The sequence below is a fragment of the Calidris pugnax genome, unplaced genomic scaffold, assembly GCF_001431845.1.
Source record: "Calidris pugnax isolate Ruff unplaced genomic scaffold, ASM143184v1 scaffold70, whole genome shotgun sequence".
In the NCBI taxonomy this organism is placed as follows: Eukaryota; Metazoa; Chordata; class Aves; order Charadriiformes; family Scolopacidae; genus Calidris; species Calidris pugnax.
Window position 1 is genome coordinate 14,061,521 of NW_015090862.1, and position 24,706 is coordinate 14,086,226.

Below are 24,706 nucleotides of genomic sequence, written 5' to 3' on the forward strand. Positions count from 1 at the left end.
ATTCTTCATCCTCCGGGTTTGAAACGTGCCGGCAGCTCTGTTCTGTGCTACGGTTTTTAAAGCACACAAAAACGCAGTTTCAGGGTTGAGGTCTGTGCTTCTTTGCGTGCTTATGATGCGTTATTTTGCTGCCAGTGAAAATGACATAACATTTAAAAAAAAAAAAAAGGATTCAAATATCCACTAGCTTCATTGTGTGTGCGCTACTAAAGAGCAGTGCAGGCTACAAATGGATTCTGGCACTGGATGTGCCTTGTCAGAGATTTAAAATATCACCTGCCTTCACACACTGGGGTGAGTCTTGAGCAGCAGGCTTAGAGGTAGGGAATTTGCGTGGACACTGAGACTGCGGTTGCGATAGCATCACCCTAGATTGGGCCTTCAAAGGGTTAAAAAAAATATGCAGGTCTGTCTCAGAGCAGTAGAAAAAGCCTTTCCAGTTTTGGTCGGAGGCTCAGTGTGGCCTGGTTCTATAAGGATTCAAATATCCACTAGCTTCATTGTGTGTGCGCTACTAAAGAGCAGTGCAGGCTACAAATGGATTCTGGCACTGGATGTGCCTTGTCAGAGATTTAAAATATCACCTGCCTTCACACACTGGGGTGAGTCTTGAGCAGCAGGCTTAGAGGTAGGGAATTTGCGTGGACACTGAGACTGCGGTTGCGATAGCATCACCCTAGATTGGGCCTTCAAAGGGTTAAAAAAAATATGCAGGTCTGTCTCAGAGCAGTAGAAAAAGCCTTTCCAGTTTTGGTCGGAGGCTCAGTGTGGCCTGGTTCTCATACCTGGGTCTGTTTTGAGCCACAAGTGACCCAACGCTAACTTTCCGTGATGGGTGCGAAGGGGTGGGCTGCAAGTACCATCCCTGACGATCTCCTTGTTCCCACCTCTCCAAATGGGACACCTCTCCGGGGAGGCAGGAAAGGTGGTCAGTGCCTTCTGTCCCATTGTGGGATCTTTAGGAAGCAAATGATGAAGAAGAGGCACCATCCCTGGAGGTGTTCAAAAGACGGGTTGATGTAGTGCTGGGAGATATCGTTTAGTGATGATGTTGCTTTTTGTTTCTTGTGCGGGTGTCTATTTTTGTCAAAGTTAGGTTGACAGTTGGACAAGATGATCTTTAAGGTCCCATCCAACCTAGAAGATTCTGTGATTCTATGAGGACAGCCCAGCTGCATTGCTGTTTGCTGCGATGGTTGCGTGGATCAGAGGTTGAGTTTTTATGTTGCATTTTTGATCGGTGTGGATCCCAGTTTCACTAGAGGAGTGGAAAATACACTTGTTTAACTTCAAGAGGCACGTGACTTTTGTTTTTTTTTTTCCTGTTTGAAGCTCTTTGGACGTGTTTGCTGCGATGGTCACCTGGACCAGAGGTTGAGTTTTTATGTTGCGTTTTTGATCGGTGTGGATCCCAGTTTCACTAGAGGAGTGGAAAATACACTTGTTTAACTTCAAGAGGCACGTGACTTTTGTTTTTTTTTTTCCTGTTTGAAGCTCTTTGGAAACAAACTGTGGCTTTGCACTGGTGTCTCAGCTCCTGACCAAACAGGATATCTTCTGTGGGTGCTGGCTGCTCTTTGCTGGGTTTGCGACAGGCAGTGGCGCGGCGGGGAGCGTTTGTGGCGGGGCTGTGTCACCCAGCAAAGGGCTGCACGGGCACCCTCGCTCTGTGCCCTGCGTCAGCAAGAGGCACAGGATGCTGCCATGGCCGAAATGTGGGGAGGAGATGCACAGTGGGGGACAAGAGATGGCAGAAAAGTCTTCTGCACGGTGCCAGATAAGGTGGAGGGGTTGCCAAAACTCCCGTCTTGCCTTGACCAGGAGTGGGGTGTGTGGTTTCTCTTGCTGCACGGTGTGATACCCTTTCTATTCGGGCCACCAAAAATCCTGACCTTGAACGTGGGCTCAATTGGGACCGAGCCAGTGATCTCAGAGCTGGTCACCAGAATATAAAATTAATTTTTCACACCAGCGAGGCACAGATCCGAGCTGCAGCCAAACTCCTCGTGGCACCAGTACTGGAACTTGCAGATTTTCTAGCGCTGGCCTAGAAACGGCACAGGCACATGCAGCAACAGCCAAGCTAATAACACCCTACTTCTCAGCAGTGGTTCAGCTGCGGCGTCTATTATCCCTGTCATGTGAATGCAAATTTCTATGCAGAGATGATTTCCAGACCTTGAGCAGAGCCAGCCTGGGTGTGTTCGTGTCGCCACCCTTCTTTTTTTCTTTTTGCTTTCCCTTCTGTTCGCACGGGGTGTCGGCATCTGCGGTGAGAACATCTATTTAAGTTTCCACTGACTTTGTTGGACGGGGAAGGATGTTGACACAAGTGATCAGCAGCCTGAGATGGGAGGTCCTGATACCCTCACTATTTCAGCGGGGTGGGGAGCAGAAAGGAATGCTGATGCCTGGGGCCGGGCACAGGGTATTATTAAGCTTGTTGCCCTCCTCCCAGCCACCCGACAGGGAAGGGGTGGGCAAGATGCCAAGGGAATTGTCAGTGTTTTAAAAAATGGGGCTCAGCCACATGTGATCATCTCAACGCTGGAACTGTGGAGCAGGAAAACCTCAGAGCTGAGTTTCAGCATCGTTCCTCTGGGCCTGAAGGCTGAGCCTGGTGGAGGTGGTGTAGCTGGGAGGGTGAGTTGAGTCCATGGGTACCAGCTCTACGGGGAGGAGAGCTTGCCTCCAGCTCGGGGATGCCCTTTGCTCCATCCCACGTGGCTGCAGGGAGGGAGGACACAGGTGGCATCCGAAGAAGCAGGTGGAGGCACATGGAAGCAGTGGCTTTGTTTCTGGGATGGTGGCTTTGGCCCTTCGAGGAATCTTGTGTTTCCCAGCTCTGTAATGGAGACTGTGGGAGACCGTTCGCTTTTGTTTTCCTTTGGGAACATAGTTGCCAGGCAATTATTTTACACCCTGTAGCACTGGAGACATGTCTCTTCAAGTCCGATCTCTTACCACATAACTGAGAAAATGTATTTTACATTAAAAAGAGGCCTTTTTAAAAAGGCCCTTCAGGCATAAAGTCAGTGTGTTTTCTATATATAACCCTGTATTATTAATACAATGAACTTATCTGTAGACTCGGTGGGTGAATATGACTTGATCATTGGAGATACGAACAATATGATATTCATTTTCAGTGCACTGTGTCTCTGACTCCATAATGGTGCCCCCAGCCTTCAGTTCATTTCTTAGTGATAAAGTGGGTCAATAGTGTGAAGCAGGTCTATGGATTGTGTTTTTGCTGAGCATTAATATAAAATAAACAGTCTATAGAGAGAACAAATTTACCTTGATTCAGAAATGCCAAGATCTGTAGATTTGGGGCAGACAGGAATGATGAATGCGAGTGTGTATTATTGAAATAAGTCCAGAATGGCAAGGCAAAAGCTTCCCTGGGTTTAGTTACAGGGCTTGCAATATAAGTTGCTTTGGCTGGAAAATTTTAAGGTGGTGATTGATTTCTTTTCTTTTCATTTGATGTGGGTCATTTATCACTGTGTGCATTATGGGAGATCATTTTCCTTTTTCAATCATTGAAGAGTGTTTCAGGGGGGACTTTGGAGGCCCCTTTAGCCCAGGTCTTTGTGAGTGTTAGTCTTTGAAATCACCAAATGCGTGTGTGCAGAATTCTATGGCTCTGTAAGAAAAGGAGATAGTGCAAGCATAGTTTTAATTACATTTTGTGATTGTATGTTAGGCGGTGTGTTCACAAAAAGGCAGAAGGCTGGGTTATATGGTCTTTCAAGATCCTCACACTTGCTTTCTCTGTGAGCAGGGTGAGCAGATGCACAGCCTGATACAGTTTTGGTGATCCAGTTGGGTGATCTGGTGTAGGCTTAGTCTGGAGGAGCATGAACTTGTGGAGAAACACCACACCAGCCACACGGTCCTGTTGATCTCCGTACTGCCATAGCTAAATCATAGTGGAGCTGCTCTTAATTGTGTGGGAGATGCCTGGAGTGGGTGAGATGGGAATCCTTCTGGAGACAGACGATGCAGTTAGAGGTAGAAAGGCAGTACCTATCAAAGGGGGGTGTGTGGGGTGTGGAGGCCTTGAGACGTGGAAAAAGGCAATGGGACTGGCACGACTGAGGGCTGTGTTCAGAGCTGCAGTTGAAGTACTTTGCTGGTCAGAGCCTTGATGACCTGCAGAGAACTGACCTGCAGGACAGACTCGAGGACATAAGAGTGGCAGGTAGGGCAGAGCTGTCTTTAGGGCAGGTGCAGACCCATACAAAGCTGTAGCTTCAGTGCTGTTCCCAACATCACGGCCACAGGCGTTTGCCACAAATACAACGCTATCTCTGTCCTCTCATGACTTCTCCAGACTGGTCTGGTCCAGGGGGTGGTTAGACACCACTAACTTCTTTGGGATCAAACCGCAATCCTGCTTCAGCAGGGGAGTTGGACTTTTTGGGATCAAACCGCATGAACGTCTCATTCCTGGCCACTTGGCCCACATATCTTGTCTGCGTGAATTTTACTGGTTTTGTTGTAACAGCTTCCTGGGAACTGCTTTCATCTTAGGTTAGAAGCCTTTCTAACTGAATATCCTCTTAATCTATTCTTTCCCTCCCTGGCAAAACAGCCATGTAAATTGACAGGAGCCAGGAAACAGCAGCTTCGCAGCTAATAACGTGGGCTCCTGGTGTTTCCCTGCTGTGTTTTAGCGGGAGGTTGTCCCTCTGATGCTGCCGTGCTGTCGCATCGCTCCGTTCCCCACATCCCTGCTGCTAAACCAACATCCACGTGGGCTGCGCTCCTGAATGCCCAACCTGGCCTCGGCACGCAGGGACCCTTTCTAATCCTTGCAGCCTTTTCACATGACGTCAGTATTTTACCGTTGTGTCTTTTGCAATGTTTTATGTAACTCTGGATAAATGGAGTTAGCGTCTAGGAGCGGTGATGGCTTATCTGCTGGGGAGCAGGCTTGGGAAAGGAAATACAGTGCTCTTTTGTCTAAGTTACAAGGGCACCAGGAGCATCCCATATGGAGCATCCCATATGGAAACAGCAAGTATCTAGTGAGGTTACACCTTATATGCAGGAAGCCCCATAAAGGTGAGGCGTGGAGGAGGGTGGGAGAATGATCCTGGCTATAGGCAGAGGTTTGCTTTGAATAAATGCAGGTGACATCTCTGCTGTGCTAATGCCGATTTTCTTGCCAGCCTGTGTATTTAAGGTCACAGCCAATGTCAAAGCAAGAATTTGGGCTGTGCTGTCTGGGCTGCAGCCATGCTGGATGTAACACAGTTGTGTTCCCGGTGTTCTCCGGCTAAAAATCTGCATGTTGACAGTTTATTTCTCAGCCCTGTTTTTATTTTGGGATATATTTTTTTTCCCCCCTTCCGTGACTGTCAGTGTTTCGGAGGCTACTCTGCTGACGCTGGTGTCAGCACTTTGTACTCAGATGCTGTTTTCCTCTGGATGCTCAAGGCTGATGTGATAGATTTGCTCTTTCACTGTGCCTCCCCTTGCACCCCCGTACCCCACTTAATAAAGACAGAGCAGGTATCACTGGGTGGCAGCGCCACAGCCAGAAGGAGCAGGCTGGGAAATGCAGTGTGGTCCAGCCAGAGGAATGAGAACTCCTGCCGGCTTTATCAGGAAGGTGGAAGTTTGCTTTCTGTCCTCTTCCTCCTTTTGTTTCAGTCTCTTCACCAAAGCAAAGCAAGGAGCTGTTAGGGGATGATGAGACTCTGCTTCCCTGTTGTGAGTGCTTTAGCTTTTTAGAAAAAGAACAACAAAAGTTAATTCCCAGGTTTGTCATTAATTTACTGTCCCTGTCCCTTTGAATTGTACTTAGAAATGATGCAATTTTTTTTTTTATTTGAAGTCCAGCTGTCCAAAATCTGACCTTTGTAAGGTGTCGCACCCAACTGCTTCTAAATCCATCCTGCTTTCTAGCCACTTCCAGATATGTATGATAAAAGCCTAAAATTTGGTAGCCAGGTTGAAATGTGGGAGAGACTTCCAAAGCTAGTTAATACAAGTTGGCCTTGGGAAGTCACTTCTGTTGGCTTTCAGTCTTCCAGCCTAAATTACTCCATCAGAAATTAATTTTGTTGACTGTGCTTTTCTTATTAATATTTGGCTCTCTCTGCCTCAGTTTACACAGCTGTAATGAGTAATTATGAGTTTCCTATCTAGGTACAGCTCGGAAATGAGCACCGTGGACATGATTTTGCATGCTCAGAGTTATATACTCATTTTGGAGAGATTCCCCATTCTGCTAAGATTGGTGTTCATGGGACATCAGCTACAGGGACATGCTGGAGGCGGTAGCACGAAGGAGGGCTCCCATAGCAAGGGCTTTGCATCGCTTAGAGTTTGTTGGTGTTTGTTGTGTGGTCCGTGTCCCTCCACCTTGGTGTACCTTGCTCTGAAAACACCAACGTGGTGTCTTTTGGCGCCAACAGTGTCTGTCCCCATCTGCTCAGCCCTGTGGCCGCTGGGAACAGTGACATTGCTCATAGATATGTGCTTGAGCACTGCTCACTGAGCAGCGTGGCTGAGGTCGCTGGAGCAGGGACAGGCTGTGCTGTGCCCTCGCACAAGAGGACATTGTTTCCCCTCGTGAATCACAGAGCCCTTTCATCCCAGTGGGTACCCGCACCTGGTGTTTCAGAGAAGGTGATCATCTCCTCTCCCTCTGACATGAGCTTCTTCACTTGGCTTTGGCGTGGGGAGGAATTATTGCTCTTATGTTGTCTTCAGTCACAGGGTTTGATATTTAGGGTTGTTTGGGATTTTTTGCGTTGCTCAGTTCTTGGCTCTTTAGCGGGGGAGGATGAGAGCAGTGGTATAAAATGATAACTGCCTGTATGGGATGAAGGCTGAATTTTCAATAGTTGTGAAAACAGTCCAGTTTTGGAGATCTGGCTTGGACACTTGTCAGGGTCAGGTTTGGGAGCTTTTGCTTATGCAAAGCAGCAGAAGCGGGTTGTTTCCATTTTTCCATTTTGTTGCCGATGGGGCTGTCTTTGTCCAACTGTGCCCTGGTGTACCCTAACAGAGGCTCACTGCCCCTGGAGAAGAGCTGCTGTCAGAATACTTTAAAGTCGGTCAGACTGGGTCCTGCTTCGTGAGGTTTATCAGCAAAGATTTTCAGTGCCTCCAGTGGGAGGCTATTTTTATTCTATCCAGGGGCTACCTTCTGCTCTGAGGTCTTTATCACATTTTTTTTGAGTAGAGAAACCTGCTTGTTTTAGGACAACCTTAAATATCTTCATTTTTTACAATCTGAAAAAGAAGAGTCTTTTATCCAAGGTAAAAGTTTTTGGCATTTCTGGGATTTCTTTTTGTTTTTTTGTTTTTTTTTTCCTGTGTAAGAGGGTGTAAATGCGCTGAGTTTTCTCCCCTGAGCAGGGATGACAGCAAGCAAGGTACCTAATGATTCATCTTCCTACTCTGGTTGGGGCTATGACTGTTGAAGAAAATCCATGTTGTGTTTCATTGCACCTTGTAATCAAGACTGGAAGAGCTCTCAAGAGATCATCTGGTTCATTTTCCTGCCCTTTGGCAAGATCAGTCATACCTGTGTCTTTCCTGACAGATGCTGGTCTATGCTTTTTTAAAGACCTCTGCAGCCTCTCCGGGCAGCATGTTTCAGTGCTTCACAAGCACAAGTTACCAGTAAGAGTCTGGTTTCTCCCCACCTTGTATTTAACCTGAACCATCTCTGCTGCAGTTTAAACCTGTCGCTTCGTGTCTTGCCCATTTTGAATACAAAGAACAGGTCTTTTTGCAGCAATATTAAATATTGGAAGGCTATTCACGTGCTTCTCTCTTTATGTTAAATAACCCATTTGTTAAATCTCCCCTTCTTTGTGGTGGATTTAAATCTTCTATGTAAACTTTAATTGGCCTGTCTTCTCAAAACTATTCTGTAAGTGACGATCCCAGTCATTAACTAATCCACAAACAGTTTAAACCCTTTGATCAGCATTTTATTTGTGTACTTTAATAGAAGCCGCCTATGCTGGCCAAATTGCCTATTTGTGCATTGCTGTCTCTGACTGATTTGATGGCCTTGTGCTGATGTACGAGCCAAGTATCCTCAAGGTTTTCTGCTGCTTGCTAACTGCCATTCACTCCAAGAGGAAGATTAGGTGCCCCAGCATGATGAGGGGCTCGGTGTGATCTGATTTTTTGTGGGATGGTGTTTGCGACGTGAAGGCTGTGCATTCAGATTGAAAGGGAGCGCAAAGAGAGGATAACCAGTCGTGGAGTCGTGGGTCTCTGCAGGCACCCAAAATATACATCGATGTATGCAGGAATTTGGAAACGAACATGTGCTCAGACAGGTGGTAGGCTGTGAAATGTCACTTGGTATTAGGGCCTTCTGATGTGGCTGTATTTGAATAGTCAGATCAGGCTTGGAGGTCAACCACTACAATACTGTGATTTGGATGATGACCTTGATGTGTAGGTTTTTGGCTCCAAGGGAATGTCAAGGAACCTTATGCTTTAGCAGGACATATGGGGAGGACAGAAAGGGGGGTCGTATTCCCTTTCAGTAATTTTCTCTGGATTTCTTTGTTGTAGGTGAGTGTTTTAACCACCTTGGAGCGGCGATTCAACCTCCAGAGTGCTGATGTGGGTGTCATTGCCAGCAGCTTCGAGATTGGCAACCTGGCCCTCATCCTCTTCGTGAGCTACTTCGGAGCCCGAGGACACCGACCACGCTTGATAGGATGTGGAGGGATAGTCATGGCCTTGGGTGCCCTCCTTTCCGCGTTGCCTGAATTTCTGACGCACCAGTATGAATATGAATCGGGAGAAATACGCTGGGGGGCCGAAGGGAGGGATGTGTGCGCTGCCAACGGGTCCACCAGCAATGAGGGACCAGACCCGGACCTTATCTGCAGGAATAGGACTGCTACCAACATGATGTACTTGCTGCTCATTGGAGCACAGGTTCTCCTGGGCATTGGTGCTACCCCTGTCCAGCCCCTGGGAGTTTCCTACATTGATGACCACGTGAGGCGGAAAGATTCCTCCCTGTACATAGGTAAGGCTCTCTGAACTTCTCACTGAAGGCTTTCCTTGCGGGCCGGCATCTCCCTCTTGTCTTATCTGTTTGATGCCAGTGGGAGAGATGCCTTGAGGCTTCTTCTCCATGTGCTGCTGTGCTCATAAAGGTAACTTGGCAGGGGTCTCTACACCAAGCTGTTGTAAGCAGCAGGGAAGCACAGTGATACTTGCTTTTATTGTAGCAACGGTAAAGGTTGACAGCCATGGTGGTTATTACTGGATGATTAGGAAGATGCTCACTCCTTCTACTGTGTTTGCCCAGATTGCTTTATATTCTGATACTGGTTGCTTGTGGTTGACTTTGAGCTGAAGAGTTTCCAAGTGGCATACAATGATGGTGATTTCTTTTTTTTCCCCAAGATGCCCTAATTCCCTTCCTGTTCCTGAAGCATTTGTCTGTGTCTGAGTGATCATGGTAGTATAAACAGACTGAGAGGAAACGCGTGTCTTATCACTAACACCATCACATTTTAGCAAGGAAGTGCCTGTCACGGAGTAGGTGCTGTGACCCCATGTGCTGTGGCAGGACCCCAGATAATGTGATCCCCGTAACGGAATGGGATGCGGAAGCTGGTGAGGTCTATTTTGAGATATGGTGAGCCTGAAGTAGAACTCATGATTCTGGTGATCATGTTGCAAAATTCTTCCAGATAGTTAAGATATGAAATTTGGCTTCCATTACCCAATGGAACATCTCTTACTGGGGTAAAGCGCTCATGGGTTTCAGCAGTTGTGTCCTCTCCAGCAGGTTTAAAGAGAATTTTGTGGGTGAAGTTGTCTTCTGAAAAAAACTGACCAGCTTGACTCATTCTTCTTTCTGCAGGACTTGTCATTAGATAAATGGCTCCAATGGAATAAATCAATGAAGTGTGTGTTGCCATTGATGCGGTCCTTCTGCACTTGCTAGTGTAGTTTCTAAGAACCACAACTGTGCACTTGTCCTATCGTCCCAGTTTTGGCTTGACTGTCAACTGAATGGATGATCCCATTAGCAGTTATTGTTTTGTGAAGACATTTTTTATCAAGGTTCCAAGCGTAACTGCACACAGCTGGGGTATGGCCATAGACAGCAAAGCTGAACTGTCCTGCTGACTTTTTGAGTGGTGGTCAGTGTCTTGGGATAGTGCAGAGGCCTGTGGGAAAGGATAACTATATAACATGCTGTAGCATTCCAGGATGTATTGGTACTTTAACTGATGAGCTGCTCTGCATATTCAAAGTGTGTCCATGTTTTTCTGTAACTGGCTGTAAAATCATAGTATTTCAGCTTTTAGCTTGGTCCCTGGACCATTATTCATCTTCACGTGGTTCTGTAAGTGCTTGTGAGGGATCCACTGGATAAAAAAAGATGATATATAAAATACAAGAGACTGTACAACCTGAAGGTGAATAATGAGACTAAATTCACTGCAGCAACTTTGCCAACACCATAAATGATGAGCTGGAATTAAGAGTGATTCTAAGATTATCTATTATAAATAACTATATAGTGAAGCAGCAACTTCTTTCAGTCTGTTCCATGGGCATTTTTTAAGCAACGCTTCATGTCTGAGAACAGGATTGAGGAGGGTGCATGAGAGGAGGACTAGGAAGAGTGATTCTTTTTGTTCCTGAGATACATTCATCTTGTATGCTAAAATAACTTCTTTAAAGTTGGCAGTTCAACTGTAGCTGAAAAAATACTGCCAGAAAATGATTTCTGCTTACTATATGCTGCTTCAGACATATGCTTCTAACCATGTTCCTTTTTCCATGTAGAGTCGAAAAAAGCACAAGCATTTTGGGGTTGTTTGCTTTACTGGCTTTAGCTATGAAAATCATAATCTGAATTTCTACATATGAATTATGGGTTGCAGAAAAGTGCACGTGTATGCACTCTCAACCAATCAGCCATACCAACAATGAAGTTTAATATCTGCCCTGTCCCAGCCAATCCATCACAAGCCGGTTTTCAGATATGGGATGATTAATTCTTACATCAACTTGCAGTCAATTTGGCTAGTAAAAATGAAAGCTAACAGGAGAAAATTACAGGGGAAAAAAGGTATTCTGTGAATGAATATAAATGGAGAAGAAGCTGGTGGAAATGTACGTGCCTTCTCAGGTTTGTGAATATTTAAGAGGAGGTCAGACTTTTCGATTTGAAATGTTGTTCGAGAATTATTTGCTTAGATTGGTCTTTAGCAGATTATTTTTGTTGATGTCACCAATGCAATTTCCAGTGGCCTTAGCAGAAAGCTGGCTGAGCAGCTTACTCACTTCATTCTCCTCTGTTTCGCAGAGGAAATAACTGCAGAGTGTATACTGTCACTGTGCTATATTTATATCAGTTTGCTTTCTCATAATAGCATGCTCACTCAGTAGGGGCTTCGCTGTGTGTGACCGGATAAAACAGTTTTTTGGGTAAGTTCCCTCAGTTTTAAATTAGGAGCAAATCTGGCATAGGTTGCTCCCTCAGGATAGAAACTAATTAATAACAGCGGTAATAGTCTGGCCGAACTTTCCATCATGGCTGGCTGTGGCTGAGAAATGATCAGGTTGACCAGTCCGTGCTGTCTTCAGTGTATTGCTAACGTCCAGTACGTATACGCTGCGTTTGGGCTGTTTTGTAGCTGGGGGGAAGAAGCAGTCTCCCACCTGACAGCTAAGTACTAGTAATTGTTCAGCTGCTGCAATAAAAGCTCTCTTGTGTCCCAAGGGCAGTGAATCAGAAACAGCACAATGCACTGAGAGGTTTTCTTCCTTCTGAGTTGTACGAGAGTTCGGTGGAGTAAATTCATATAATATCTAATGCAGCCTCTTTGCAGTGAAATGACAATACAGGGAGATTCCTCCAACCACAGCCCACCTCCAAACCTTCTTTTGAAAAAAAACATTATTAGTACTAATATATGTGTGCAGAAGACTGCAGGGGTGGTACCATATATGAATTGAAAGTGAAACTTTGTCTTTAACTTCTAGTGCAAGTAGTAGCATCCGTGGAATCTAACACAGTTCTGGCCATGAAGTCCGTCAAACCTGGCTCGTTGTGGTCCCTCTGCCATGCCAGGCCCATAGGAGATGGTGGGCAGAGCACTTCTGTTGTGCATCCTTTGAAGGCAGAGGTTGCTCAGGCTTGTGCTCAGCCAAGGATGTGGGGATTCATAGTTTCATAATTAGAGAGACAGGGGTGAGATATTACAGGAAGATATCTCTGTGGCATGGGCTGCTGACATGTAGTTTCATGTTCCTTGAGCTAATAGCATATTTTTTGATGCCTGCAATGTGTTGCTACCAAACTCAAACAGCTTCTGTTGCTGTAGTAACCAGCCCTAGGAAAAGGGCTGTGTTGTGGTAACTGAGGGCAAAACAAATAAAAAAGATGCATGCGTGGAAGTACGCACCAAAGGATGTTCAAAAGGAAACACGCCTGTGCTGTAACAGAGTTAGATAGTGGGACCATGCCTGCTCCTGCTAATGATGGGAAATACATTCTCCTCCTATTTCAGCATCTGGGCCCCTGCTCAACACAAAGGCCGTAACATTGGCAATAGCAGCCAAAAGATGGAAAAGAAAAAAAAAAAAAAGGGATTTTCTTAGCTGTAAGAAGTTGGGAAAAATCTTTTGGTTTGCTGCTGGTTTGCTTGCTTCTCTCTGTTTGGGTCTGCTCTTTATTTAAGATCTGAACTCCCATCTAGAGGTTTCCAAAGAAGCAGGTTAATTTTGCCACTGTATTTATTGGCGTTTGGCGTAAGTAACCCCTTTGAGTTGAGGAATTCCTCACTCCTGCAGATTGTGTAGCAGTAACGAGCATTGTTCCAGCTTCACTCATGTCAAAGGGTTCCCTCAATTTGTGGCATCGTTTATTTTGAAGGAGGAAAACTGTGTTGAAGACTACTTACTACACAGTTCCTTTCACTACCCGGTAATGACTCACTTGACATTTCCCTCATTTCTTTAGTTCATTTTCTGCTAGGTCTTGCTGAGTTCTGTTAAAATCAATGGAGACTTTGTCATTAGCAGGGGGAGGAGAGGTGTTGTGGAGTTGATACAGCAGGGGGAAAAAAACTGATCTGACAGTGGTTGTATGGATTTGCTGCCTCTTAGACAAGCAAGAGCTTGCGAGTGGTTTCTGGTCACTGGAGTACCCACGTTGCTCTCAGCAGTGGTTTGGGTGTTCAGTGAGAGCCCAAGCAGTGATGTGGTAGATTAATGTTATTAACAGTCTCTATATACGCGCCTTCTGGGCTTCCTGCAGCATTTAACATTTGCTGATAGAAGTTTGTTGCATCTTGTCTAGAACATGATTACCTATAGAGCAGAATTTATAGCCTCTGGGAGCCAGTATTTGATCTGGGACAATTAAGGGCTGCATTATGTAGAGGAAGTTGCTATTATTCTGTCTCCTGTTGATGGAGGAAATTGATAATGATGTTGGAGGGAGCACTGCCAGATTGTGTGGCTCATTCAGAAGAATGCTGTGTTGATCTTTAATGCGTTGGAGATTCTCTTTTAAGTTTGCTGAAGCTGTCTCAGTGTTTAACTTCATGGACACATACCACATGTTCAGGAGCCGCCACTTCAGACTCCTCGCTGACATGCAGAAACTGCTCTAATGGGAAGAAGAATTTGAAGGAAGTCCCAGAGGGGGCAAGTCTTGCGTCAAGGAGTAAGTGATGAGGAGTGATGAGTGCTTCCGAGTTATTAGCAGTGCAAGGGTGTACCCGAGTTTGGTGTGCCCAGGGGAACAGAGCTGTTCTTGGCCTGCTTCGTGGCAGGGTGGAGGAACAGAGAGATAGAAAACTCAGCACTGCTGGATGTGTCTGTTGAATGTCTGTCTTCTGTCTCCTCTCCTAGGTTTCTATCTGCCCTTCTCGGTCTGTATTTTGGTTTATCATAAGGTTGTTCCAGCTGTTACCCTTCTTATAAAAGGAGAACTCGATGTGGCGTTCTCTGTCCACATCTGCCCCAATGGGACTAACCCAGTAAGGGGGAAGGAACCCTGTGTTGTCACTGCTGACTCCGACCTTGGCAGCAGTGTTATTTTGCGTGGAATGCATGGAATCACTTTTTGTTTTGCAATGACAGTCGTAGAGAAATGCTCGCTCTGGCTTCTGGTGCTTTTTTGCTTGCTTTAAGCACCAACTCAAGATTTGCTGCAGAGGAAGACAAACATTGCCCTAGTTGGAATCTTGCTGTCTCCAGGGATAAATTTGTCCATTTGAAAAATCACTTACGGTAGCTTATGTCAGTCAAAATGACAGCAGCCATTGTGTTTTGGAGAAGCAGAAGCATTTTCTCGACTGACAAGAATTAAATCTGAGTGTTAGTATCTATGGTGGTGAGCTAATAGCAAGTTATCAGCGTAAGATGCTGAAATCATCAGAGTTTGAGTCAACGTTTGGTATATGGTGATACAAAGAAATAATACTTGGATTTCTATTAGGAAGCTCATGTTGGTAAGCTAAGCAGTTGCTGTGAGTTTTGAAATCGTTCATCTACTGTTTATCTGATATTACATATATGAAGGTTCATCAATAAATACTAAGAAAAAAAAATTGAAAAAGGAAAGGAGCTTCCTGACTATAAACAGAAGTGAAAAAGTGTTCAATGCCATTAAAGAAAAAGCCTTCGAAATTGGAGATTTGGAAACCCCAACCTTCTGCGGGATGTACCCCCATTGTCTAATCAGTATTCTTGTGTGTAACTTACTATATTTGAAGGACTGTAGAACGCGCAGTCAGTGACAGCACCTTTCATAATAGCAAATGTTTCCCTTTTCTCGAAGCTTTCAGAATTCTGTTTCCTTGGGGACACCACGTAATTCTGAAAAAAAAGAGTATTTTGGAGCTGGAAAAGCAGACTTCGCAGATGTTTGGCTTTCAGACTGGAAATCTATTCTCTTCTTTACATAGCTCAGTATCTACAGCATGATAGGTTCCGTGTAAAGATGGTGAGGACCTTGGGTACCCACAGAAATGTGTTGAGATGGGCATTGTTTCTTTCCCTTCCCAATTTTGTAGCATACTTTTTTATTCTGTGTTGGTTTGTGGTGGGTTTTTTTGTTTGTTTGTTTGTTTGTTTTCCCCTGTAAAGAAATTTACTCTGCTTTCCAATGGCTGCTTGCGACTTTTGTCTCTGACTGCTGAAATGTCTCTTGCATGGAGGATGAATGTATTTTTCTCAGTTTTGCGCTTTCCAAATTTCTTCAAAATTTCTTGAAGTGTATGTTTGAACCTATTGATTCTAAACCATAGGAAGTAGAGTAATTTTTCTTTGTAGCATACAGGTCATGTCACCAGCTTCCTGAGGCCCTCCATTGATGTGTATTGATTGGGATGTCTTCAGACCCTTTTGAGAGGTCTGTAGAGCTCTGCCCATGCTGGCTGCTTGGGCCTTTCACTCCTCACAGCCTTTCCCTCTTGGTCGTACTGCTTATGTGCTCCCTTGTGGTCTGTGGACTGCTTGGGTGCTTTATTCACATTAGCCCTTCTTGCTGGAACATGCTTCTCTGAGCTCACCCACCTAAGGCTCTGCCAGCCTTGTGCTTTCCTTAACCCTTTTCCTTTTAAACCCTGCTTCTACTAGGGCTTTTATAGTGGCTCTTGGCTGATTTCCTATCTGTTGTTATCTCCTCTGTGTGCCTGCTTGTTACCCATGAGCTGCTGGGTGAGTTTGTCCACCTCCCCGTGGGCATGTGCGGAGCGTGAGCACTTGGTCAACCGAATTGCTTTTCTCCTTGCTAGTGTGTGCGGTTTTATAGGTATGTAATATTTTTAGCCTGAAGACTTGACAGAATTTTGTAATTGTTTTGTTCGGTAAATGCATCCTCCTACGCCTGATTTGGAGAGCCTTTCCTTGCTTCCACGGTCTCCAAGGGGTTGAGAAAGACACGGAATTAGCCCTAAACTGAAAGGAGTGCCGTTGCCAGCGTGAGCGCTGCGATGCCTGTTCGTTGCTGAAAAGTGTCTTTGCATCAGAGTCACTAGATTGTCTTCCCCGTGGACTAACTGTGATCAGATTAGATGGCGTGGCTTCATGTGGATGTACCAGTATTAACTGCGCTGGCTTAACCCACTGATCCATCGATAACCTGCAGCCTTTTGTAATTACTCCCCTTTGGGGAGAGGTCTGTGTTCTCATTTGCCGTGTGTCAGCGGGGCTGGCTCGGTTACACATGTCCCCTTTTACACTGCCAGGGCTAATATCCTGGAAAATTAAACGGAAACATAAACAAGTGTGTAGGGTTTATTAAAGCAGTAACAATAATCAATTAATGGGAATAGCCTTCCCCATTGCAGGCAGGAAGGCTGAGTTGTGAAAGGCGGTAGCTAAATGGATGTATTTATTCAATTAAATGTATATATGCACGAAGTCGTAACTGCTATGGGCTCCATTATTTTACAGCAATTGCTCCAGTTACCTTAACCTTCTGCTAATAGCTTTTTTTTTGTTATGAGCTGAGTAAATAAAGCTTGAGCCCGACACAAATGACTTTGTGTGAGAACATATTGGGGGTGGGAGCTGTTTCCATGTTACTCTGTGCTCTCTGTGTACTCTGCAGCTGATTTTTGGCTTAATTGGGATTTGCTGAACCTGGTGTCTTGTAAAAATCATTTCACTTTATGAGCATGTTGGTTTCTTTCTGTAGTGTATTTAAAACATTCATCAGCTGGTAGAGCCCAGTGAGGTACCTCACTCCTGGGTAACAGGCTCTTTAAAGCCACGTCCTTGTCATTTAAATGGCAGACGTACAAAGGACAGTACATATTAGTACTGAGGTTCATCAAATTAATTACATAGATTGGAAGGTGCTGAGTTGACCATGTCAAGAGCTGAAGGCTGTATTGTACCTCCTTGATGGCGCAAGCGAGAGCAAGCCAGCTTGTGCCATCAGTCTTGGCCTTTCTCCTGAAAATTTGACTGAGACTCCCCAACTCCTTGCACATAAGGAGCCTCCAGATGTTTTGGTCCCAATTTTCACACTGGCACTGAGGACTCTTGGAGATGTCTTTGGCACGTGCCTTTGTATGGCAGGACAAGGCACAGGGTCTGCCCTTTAGCCAGCACGAGCCAGGGCACTGGTCTCAAAGCAGCGGTGAAAGTCTCCTTGCCCGATACAGAGGTTCGTGTTGTTTGGCATGGAGGATATTTTCGGGCTTGTCAGAAATGATTATCCCACTCATCCTCAACCAAGTGAACATCTCATGAATTTTGCTGTGCCTCTGTAACCTTGCAACAAAGGGCAGTGACCTGAAGTAGTGTTGAAAGATAATCACTGCCTTATAGTTGCAAATAGTTATTGCTTGATTGTGTGTCCTGACACACACTTGGCGCCCAGAGCCAGCAGGGCTTCTGACCCCGCTTTGCTGCTGCTCTTGGTGATGTCTGCCATGTTGTGAGCCGCTGGGAGGGCTTTACCCCTCCTGCCCTTTGGAGAGGCTTCTGTAGGTTTGAGTTGGGTGCCTGGCCTGACTACATTCACACTCTTTGGGGGCCAGATAGGTGCTATCAGAGTAACCTCCTGAAAATGTTTGTTTTTGCCAAGTCCCAGGCAGTGCCGTGACACAACAGCACGGGTCAGGCCATGGCCTGTTGGCCTCCAGGGCCTGGTGGCACTCAGCTACCGGAGCGACCATGGAGCTGTGTTTTTACCATGACCCCTTTGCCGTGCGTTGTTGGATCTGCACAGGTCACTCCCCGAGACAGCAGCCGAAAGAGCAGAGCTCCTTCGGGGCTGTGGGGAATGGGGCAGGATGAGCTTCGTCCCAGCGGCTGTGAGGACATCAAGGAGTGATCAGGCCCTGGGTGAGGCTTTCCTCCAGGCTGGCTGTGTAACTGACATGAGACGTCCCACAAGTGCCTGACCAATGTGACAGGTTCAGTGTGTGAACCTGAGTAATTAAAAAATAATGGTGTTAACACCAGAGGAACAGCTGTGATGTGAGTCAAAGGTGTGAGATGGCCCAATAGTACCTGTTTTGTGAGACTTGGGGCTGAGCTGCTGTGGAGGTATCAGGGCAGCCTCAGTAACTTGTGTGTCTGATGACAATAACTCTTGTGTCTGAAGTGTTATTGTGTCTCAACACTTGTGTGTCTGATGGACCAGCCTGGAGGAGAAAGTGTGGGCACGAGTCATTGGGCACCTTGCAAAACAAACATTAAATTCCTTGACGTGTTGCTTCGTCACCTTGTAAGCCGTTAGAAGAGCCTGTGGAGCAGGAGCCATTCCCTGGTGCGGTGTGTGGACTCGGAGGGAAGGCAGTGTGTGCACAGGATCAGCACCAAACTGAAACCTCTCATCTGTCAGCCTTGCCACCAGGGGCCTGTGTTGGGATTTAACCCACCAAAGATGTGTCTTCTTAACTCTGGAGCCCTGTCCCCCCTGCTGGTGGGAAGGCCACCACCGTGCTGGTGCCACGGTGTTTCCCCATGGATGAACCTGTCCCTTCACAGCCGCCACACCACTGAGTCTTCCAAACCAGCTCTGCTGCCACAAGTTAAATGCTGGGCAGAGGACCTGAACTGAGCTTGAGGAAGGTGAAATTGGCCATCATCTACATCTCGGAAGCTCCAGCTGAAAATGGTGCAGAGCAAAAAAATACATGTTTTTCTTTCATGCACAGGGTTTGGTTTGGTTCACCCTGGGAGTAAACTTGAGGCTTTTTGACCTCTTGTTTTCTCAGGTGAGCAGCACGTAGGCAATCTGCAGGGCTGTGGACCCCGTGGAGGGATGTTCTTTTTTCACTGTGGATAAATCCCCTCTAACCACTGCTGGAGCAGCTCTGGCAGCCGAGTGCATCCAGAGCGTGGCCGGGGAGCAGCACAGGCTGTGGACATGGTGGTCCGGAGTGAGGAAGGGGAAGCTGGGAGCACCCATACTGCTGGAGAAGGGCTGCAGAAGGACCTCTGCTTGGCTGGTCTGGGGTTCTTCAGCTGGGAGCTTTCCCTGCGGTTTTGGACAAATCATTTTGGCTTTGCCTTCTCAAATTTTGGGGTTTGGTCCCTAAATTGCTCCTTTGAACTTTGCTCTTTTGAAAGCACTTGGAAACTCTTTTTGCCGATTTCTTCCTGCCAAAGTACAGCCATTTCATTAACTGTGCTGCTAATGAGGTATTTGGCTTTTCCTTAGAGGGAGGCCCACTCTCACTAAGTCCCCTTTTGATTTCTATAATAGGGATTTTTGTCTGGAGAAGGCTATCCAAATTTGGCCCTTTATTAACCAATTAAAATGTGAGGATTTAAATACTTTCTCGGATGGATGTTAACAACAGGTCACATTGCTCTTTGACTTAATACCTCAGAGCACTCACTGCAGCTGAACAAGCCTGCGTCTGTTACAAGGTGCAGGATCTGGCCAAAGGCAGCAGATCAAAGCAATAGCAGAAATTCAAGAGTTCAAGCAGGTAGAAGAGCAAGATGCACAGTGCACCGATTCTTTCCTCCCTGTCTCCCTCTGCTTACCTCACTTTTTCCCCGTGGTTTTCTGTACATTCCTATCCTCAGTGTTGGACAAGCCATTCCTGCTGTTTTTATGAGATGATTGTATTGCTTATTACAGTTGGAAATAAATAATATTAGGGGTGAAAAAAAGACAACTGGGACAACTTTGCTATATTAGTCGTTGCTGCAGAGACCAGTTACCCTTGTGAGGAAAGAGCACCTGTATTTTGTTAGCCATCAGCTAACAACATATGGATGTCCTAGTTCAGTCAGACTGATCATTAAAAGAATAATACTTGTTAGAGAAAGCTTTCCCTCTGCATGGTTCTAAACTCTGTGCTGGGGAGAATGGAAGGAGCAGTGGCATGTGAGAAGTTACCTACAGTGCCAAGGTGTCTTGAGCATCAGTTAGTGCTTTACTGTCTTTGTCTGTGGGTTACTGCTTAGCTCTCTTTTCATTTTGGGGGGTACATTTTACATAAAAACTCACTGCAGTGCAAGCATAAGGATGTTTTCCTGCACTGTTGTTTTATGGCAATGCTTGCCGTCATGCATGTCCGCTCTAAAAGCATTCTCTTCTGGTATTGGTGGTAGACAAGTACATGGCATTGTAGACCATCCAAGAGGCAGCACAGCAGGAAACTAATCTATTATAGTTCTGTGTAAGCTGTGAAGGGTTTCCCACAGGTGCCAGAGGGTAAGAGGTTTGGTAGGGAGAGGTCACACCTTCCATTTGAACAGCTGAGACAGCTGGAAAATACACATGTTCATGCTTGGTGGATCTTGTTCTGACCCAATGTGACGACTCATACTTAAGGATTTACTTTTTGTTTCCCAGTTGTCATCTGATCTGGTAAAATACACTTCTTGCCTCTCCAAACCTTGCTTCCCTTCCTGTGTTGGTGAGAATTATGTATCAAATGGAAATGCAGGCTTTTCTGGAAGTGGATACCAGAACTCCTTAGGTGTTTAGCATCCTGGAGGTACTTCATTGAGCAAAACTCAAGCTAGGCAGGGGTTAAACAGCAATGTCTCCAGGGTTATAAAGCAAGTTAGTGGGAGGATGAATAGACCCCAGGAATTCTGACTCCAGTGCCCTGCAATTACTCTGAGACCTAAAACATTTCACTGCATTCCTGCAGAGCAGTGTGGTTTCCGTGGGTGCAGACAGCCCTTCCTTCTCACTGTCAGGGGTTAATGGCTCTGGCTTCTTTTCTGGTAGCACTACCCTTCTCCAACTCTGCAAACTATATTTAATATGTCTTCAAGAGATGGGTGCTTAAACTAAGACCAACACAGTCTTTGAGTAATGGTCAGTGAGGTGAAAGAAGCAGGTTGAGGACAGTCAGACTCCGTGCTGCTCCATAACCTACTTCTAGGAGCCCCCAGAACAGGGCTGTGCACTCTGGGCTTGTCCCATCATTTTGAAGCTCACTTGTACTTCAGCCCGCACAACAGAAATGATTGTGAATTCCACAGTTCCCCGTGGATTTTGTCATCTCCTAGTTAGATTTTGCATGTTCCTGTGCAATCTACTTTATGTGGACCCGCTCTGGCAGGGGGGTTGGACTAGATGATCTCCAGAAGTCCCTTCCCATCATTCTGTGATTCTGTGCTCTGTCTTCCCAAGTCTCTTACTTTCTTGCCTGGATGCTTAGGATGTTGCCTTTGAGGCTGTGAAGCTGGTGAAGTGGGCACAAAACTGTTCTCCTGGAGTGAAGGTATTTTAGAAGTGGCATCTTCCTGTCAAAAATCTTCTTGCTGGCAGAGGTGGCAGTTGTGCCATCACCCTGGCCTTGTCACATCCTTCCACTGATAGGAGTGCTCCGGTAATTCCTTGAACTGGTGAGAAAGTGCTCCAGCGTGGGGGGATAAGGGACAGGCTGGTGCAGCTGGCAAAAATCAGGGCAGGCCATCCCATCAGGTGAAAAATGTAGTCTTAAATGGGTTTTGCCATTTACACAGACAACCTGTTGAAGTGAAAATTTCAGATAAATAAGGGGAGTGAAGAGGAAGCTGTGCTGCTTTTCAGCATTACCGGATAAAATACTCCCATGTGTAGCTCCTTGAGTTCATCTCACATTCTGCAGCCCCTCCCAAACCGTAGTAATGTGGAGACCAGAGCAGCTCGAGCAAATCTTTCTGAATAAATTAGTCTCGCTGTCCTGTGGTGTTCCATGTCTAAGTAAACAGATGAGACTCACTCTGTGCCTTAAAATCAGCAAGTTTGGGCTTTATTAGCCCCGGAGGAGCAGTAAATTCTAGAGCTGAGCCGGAGGAACGGAGGGAGGAGGAGGCAAGTGGGGAAGGGAGTGTAGCGCTGGGTAAGGATGTGCTCGAGAAAATCTGTGCTGCTCACTGCAGCCCAGGAAGGCAGTTTGAAATTGGATCTACAGTGCACGAGGGAGCTGTTGGAGGTGGCTTAGGATGGGGTAAGGATTTGGGAAATCTGCGTAAGCAAAGGCTGCATTCAGCACGGGCAAGAATAAGGATGTTGACAAAAGTAAGGTGATGTGGGGAAGTGGAGCATAGAGGTGAGCAGCAGCTAATTAAAACTTGGTGGGGAGACAGATGTTGAAGCAACTACAATTAACACGGGAGCTAACCTGATACAGGAGAAACATGGTATGGGCCATCTCCGTTAAGTCTACAGAAGCCTAGATCCTTACTCTTTAAACTCTTGAGCCTCTCCTCAAAAGGCTCTTTAATGTCTATTAAAATTCAGGCTCTTTAATGTAATCAATAACTGTGGGAATTAGGTGTCTAAGTAGAATCGGGGCTAAATATTGCCTTTCTGGTTGATTTTGTTCAGTGATTCTCAAGGGCATTGCTGTGTCCCTCCCTCTAGACCATGGGACGCACGTGGTCTCAGTTTTCTTGCAAAGCAAGCTTGTTTTTTGAATAAACAGTGTGTTTTGATGGTGGGTGTGGGTGGTGTCAGGAGGGGAAGCGATTGTGCTAGGAGCCTTGTTCCCAAAGAGATCCTAGTGTTTACTGAAGATGCTAATTTTTGCCTCCAACCCGTCATTTTTTCTCTCCTACCCCTAGCACACTGATCAAAGGTGCTGATAACACCTGCACTGAGTAAAAAGCTTAGGAGAAAAAAGGCCGCTTTTGAATTTCAGGAGCACCATTGACTGCTGTTTACTTTTTGGCTGGCATTTTTTGGAGGGATTTTTGAGACTGGAGGTGGCAAAGGAAGGAAATGCTTTTGGTTTTTGGTTTTGTTTTTTAATGCCCCATATGGCCGTTTTATTAACTGGAAGACCTCCAACTGTGAATTGGATGATGTTGTACAGCTACAGAGCAAAACTCATGGCCAGCCGTGTGGCTGAGAGTACTTGTGCTTCTGAGTGTGGGCTGTAGCTCTCCCAGCTAGGGTTAGGGAGTGAAATAAAAGCTGCATTTGCGCCGATTTGCTGACCCAAGGAAAACACCGTTGCTTTTCATGCTGGGGATGTTGAGCTTTTCAAACAAAAAAACCTTGAAAAAATTAGCTGTCCGCAGCTTATCAAAAAGCACCTCTGAGTTGAGGTTATGGGAGTGACACGTACAGCAAACCCACAAGTTTGGGGGTTTTAACACTTCGCAACGAGTTTATCCACCACAGCGTTGGTAGCTATACTTTCACATTCTTCCCTGCTTGGACAAGTGGGGTTTTCTTCCATAGTATGAAGGACCACATACATTGCAAACCAGGTTTTTGTACCAGTGATGGTGCACTTTGTGTTATCCAGGCACTTCCCAAGCACTGGCTCTTTGATTCCTGCCTAAGGAGCATTTCTTTGCATTGTCTACCAGAGTTTTCTCCCATATCCCATGCTGAGATAGAGAAATGCGTGGCATCTCAGTTGGCAAATAAGACTGAGAATTTAGAAATAGCTTTTAGTCATGTCCTCACAGTCTTCTGCAAGTGTATGTGTTTAAATTATTACTTTGGTTTTCTGTCCAGGAGACTTAGTAACAGAGCATTTCTCAGACCTGCCTTTTTATTTTCTCACTTTTATTTTCTGTTGTGCAAAGCAGGGGAAAGGAGGATTGGGACCTCAACCTTTGTTAGGGGAGTGTCTTAGTTCTTCTACAGTATCCTGGAGATTTTCTTTCTCTGAGCAGGATGCGAGGGAGGGGAATGGGATTTGTTTAAATTGATTCCTTTAGATTTAAGGTCTTGCTTCATTGTCAGCTGTGAGTGCAGAAATGGGATTTGATGTTTAGGAGCAGACCTTTCCCATTCCACATCCCAGAAGCTCTGTCTCTAGTCCTGCTCCTCGGCCTTCAGCGCCGGATCCAGCTGCTGCACAGTGGGAGGCCACGCTAGCACTGTCAGGAGTTAAAGTTCAGCAGATGATTCATTGTTTTTCCTGCCAGCTTCTCTCTGGAGCAGTGCTAGGTAGCACAGAACTGCTGTCTGCTTTCCAAAAGTGATGTTTAGGATGGAACGGGCGGGTAGGAGTTGCTCAATGGGTAGGCAGAGCTCCCCATACCTGCTAGCAGTGCCTCGGGGCTGTTGCTCCCTTTCTCTGGGAGATGCCTCTGGATGGGAAACAACCTGCCAGAGATGGAGCAAATCAATGAGCTGGGCTCTGGTTATGGCAGGTGGGTGGTGTATTAGCAGGGTCCTCGCAGCAGCAGGAAGGGTCTGCTGCCAGCTGGGCCAGAAGCTGAGATAACCTTTTGCTGTGCTGAAACTGCAGGAGCACAATCATGGCAGGCACTGCTGGGGTGAAGCTGACTTGCTGCTGTGGGGTGAGGAAGTGGCACAAAGCAGGCACAGGCCCAATTTGGCAGGTCATCATGTCTGGCCCTCCATGGGAAGGTGGTGGAAGAGGTACAGAAGAGGCCAGTATTGCCATCAAGACTTCCAGCCTCCAACCCAAGTTAAAGACTTACTAGTCACAACCTGATTATGTAGCACAAAGTGGCTCCTGTTTCCTGAAGGGTCTTTTTTTCTGCTGTTCACGGGCATATGTTCTGGTAGGGACCACAGCTTGTGACCCCACTGATGCCCCAGACTATGTTGCTGCAAGTGAATCAGTATCCTTTATCAGAAAGCTGTGTTCACCACTGTCATTATGGGTGAAGAAAAGGGAGATTCAAAGGTGGCACTTAAATTATTGTCATTCAGTTGGCTCCTCTGTGCAGCAAGAGGATGAGCCTCTTCCTGTACAGAGCTTCCTCTCTCCTGGAGAGGGAACATAAATCTAACTTGAGGTGTCTGCAGTGAGGGTCAGTGTCT

General features: G+C 46.0%; 1 protein-coding gene across 1 annotated transcript in view; it reads left to right on the forward strand.

The window, feature by feature from the left end:
* The window catches only part of SLCO3A1 (solute carrier organic anion transporter family member 3A1), a 143,550-nt gene that overhangs the window by 15,691 nt on the left and 103,153 nt on the right, over positions 1–24,706 (forward strand). Inside the window, exon 2 of the mRNA XM_014944738.1 lies at positions 8,560–9,025. Coding sequence (XP_014800224.1) covers positions 8,560–9,025 — 466 coding nt within the window. The remainder of the gene's footprint in view (positions 1–8,559; positions 9,026–24,706) is intronic.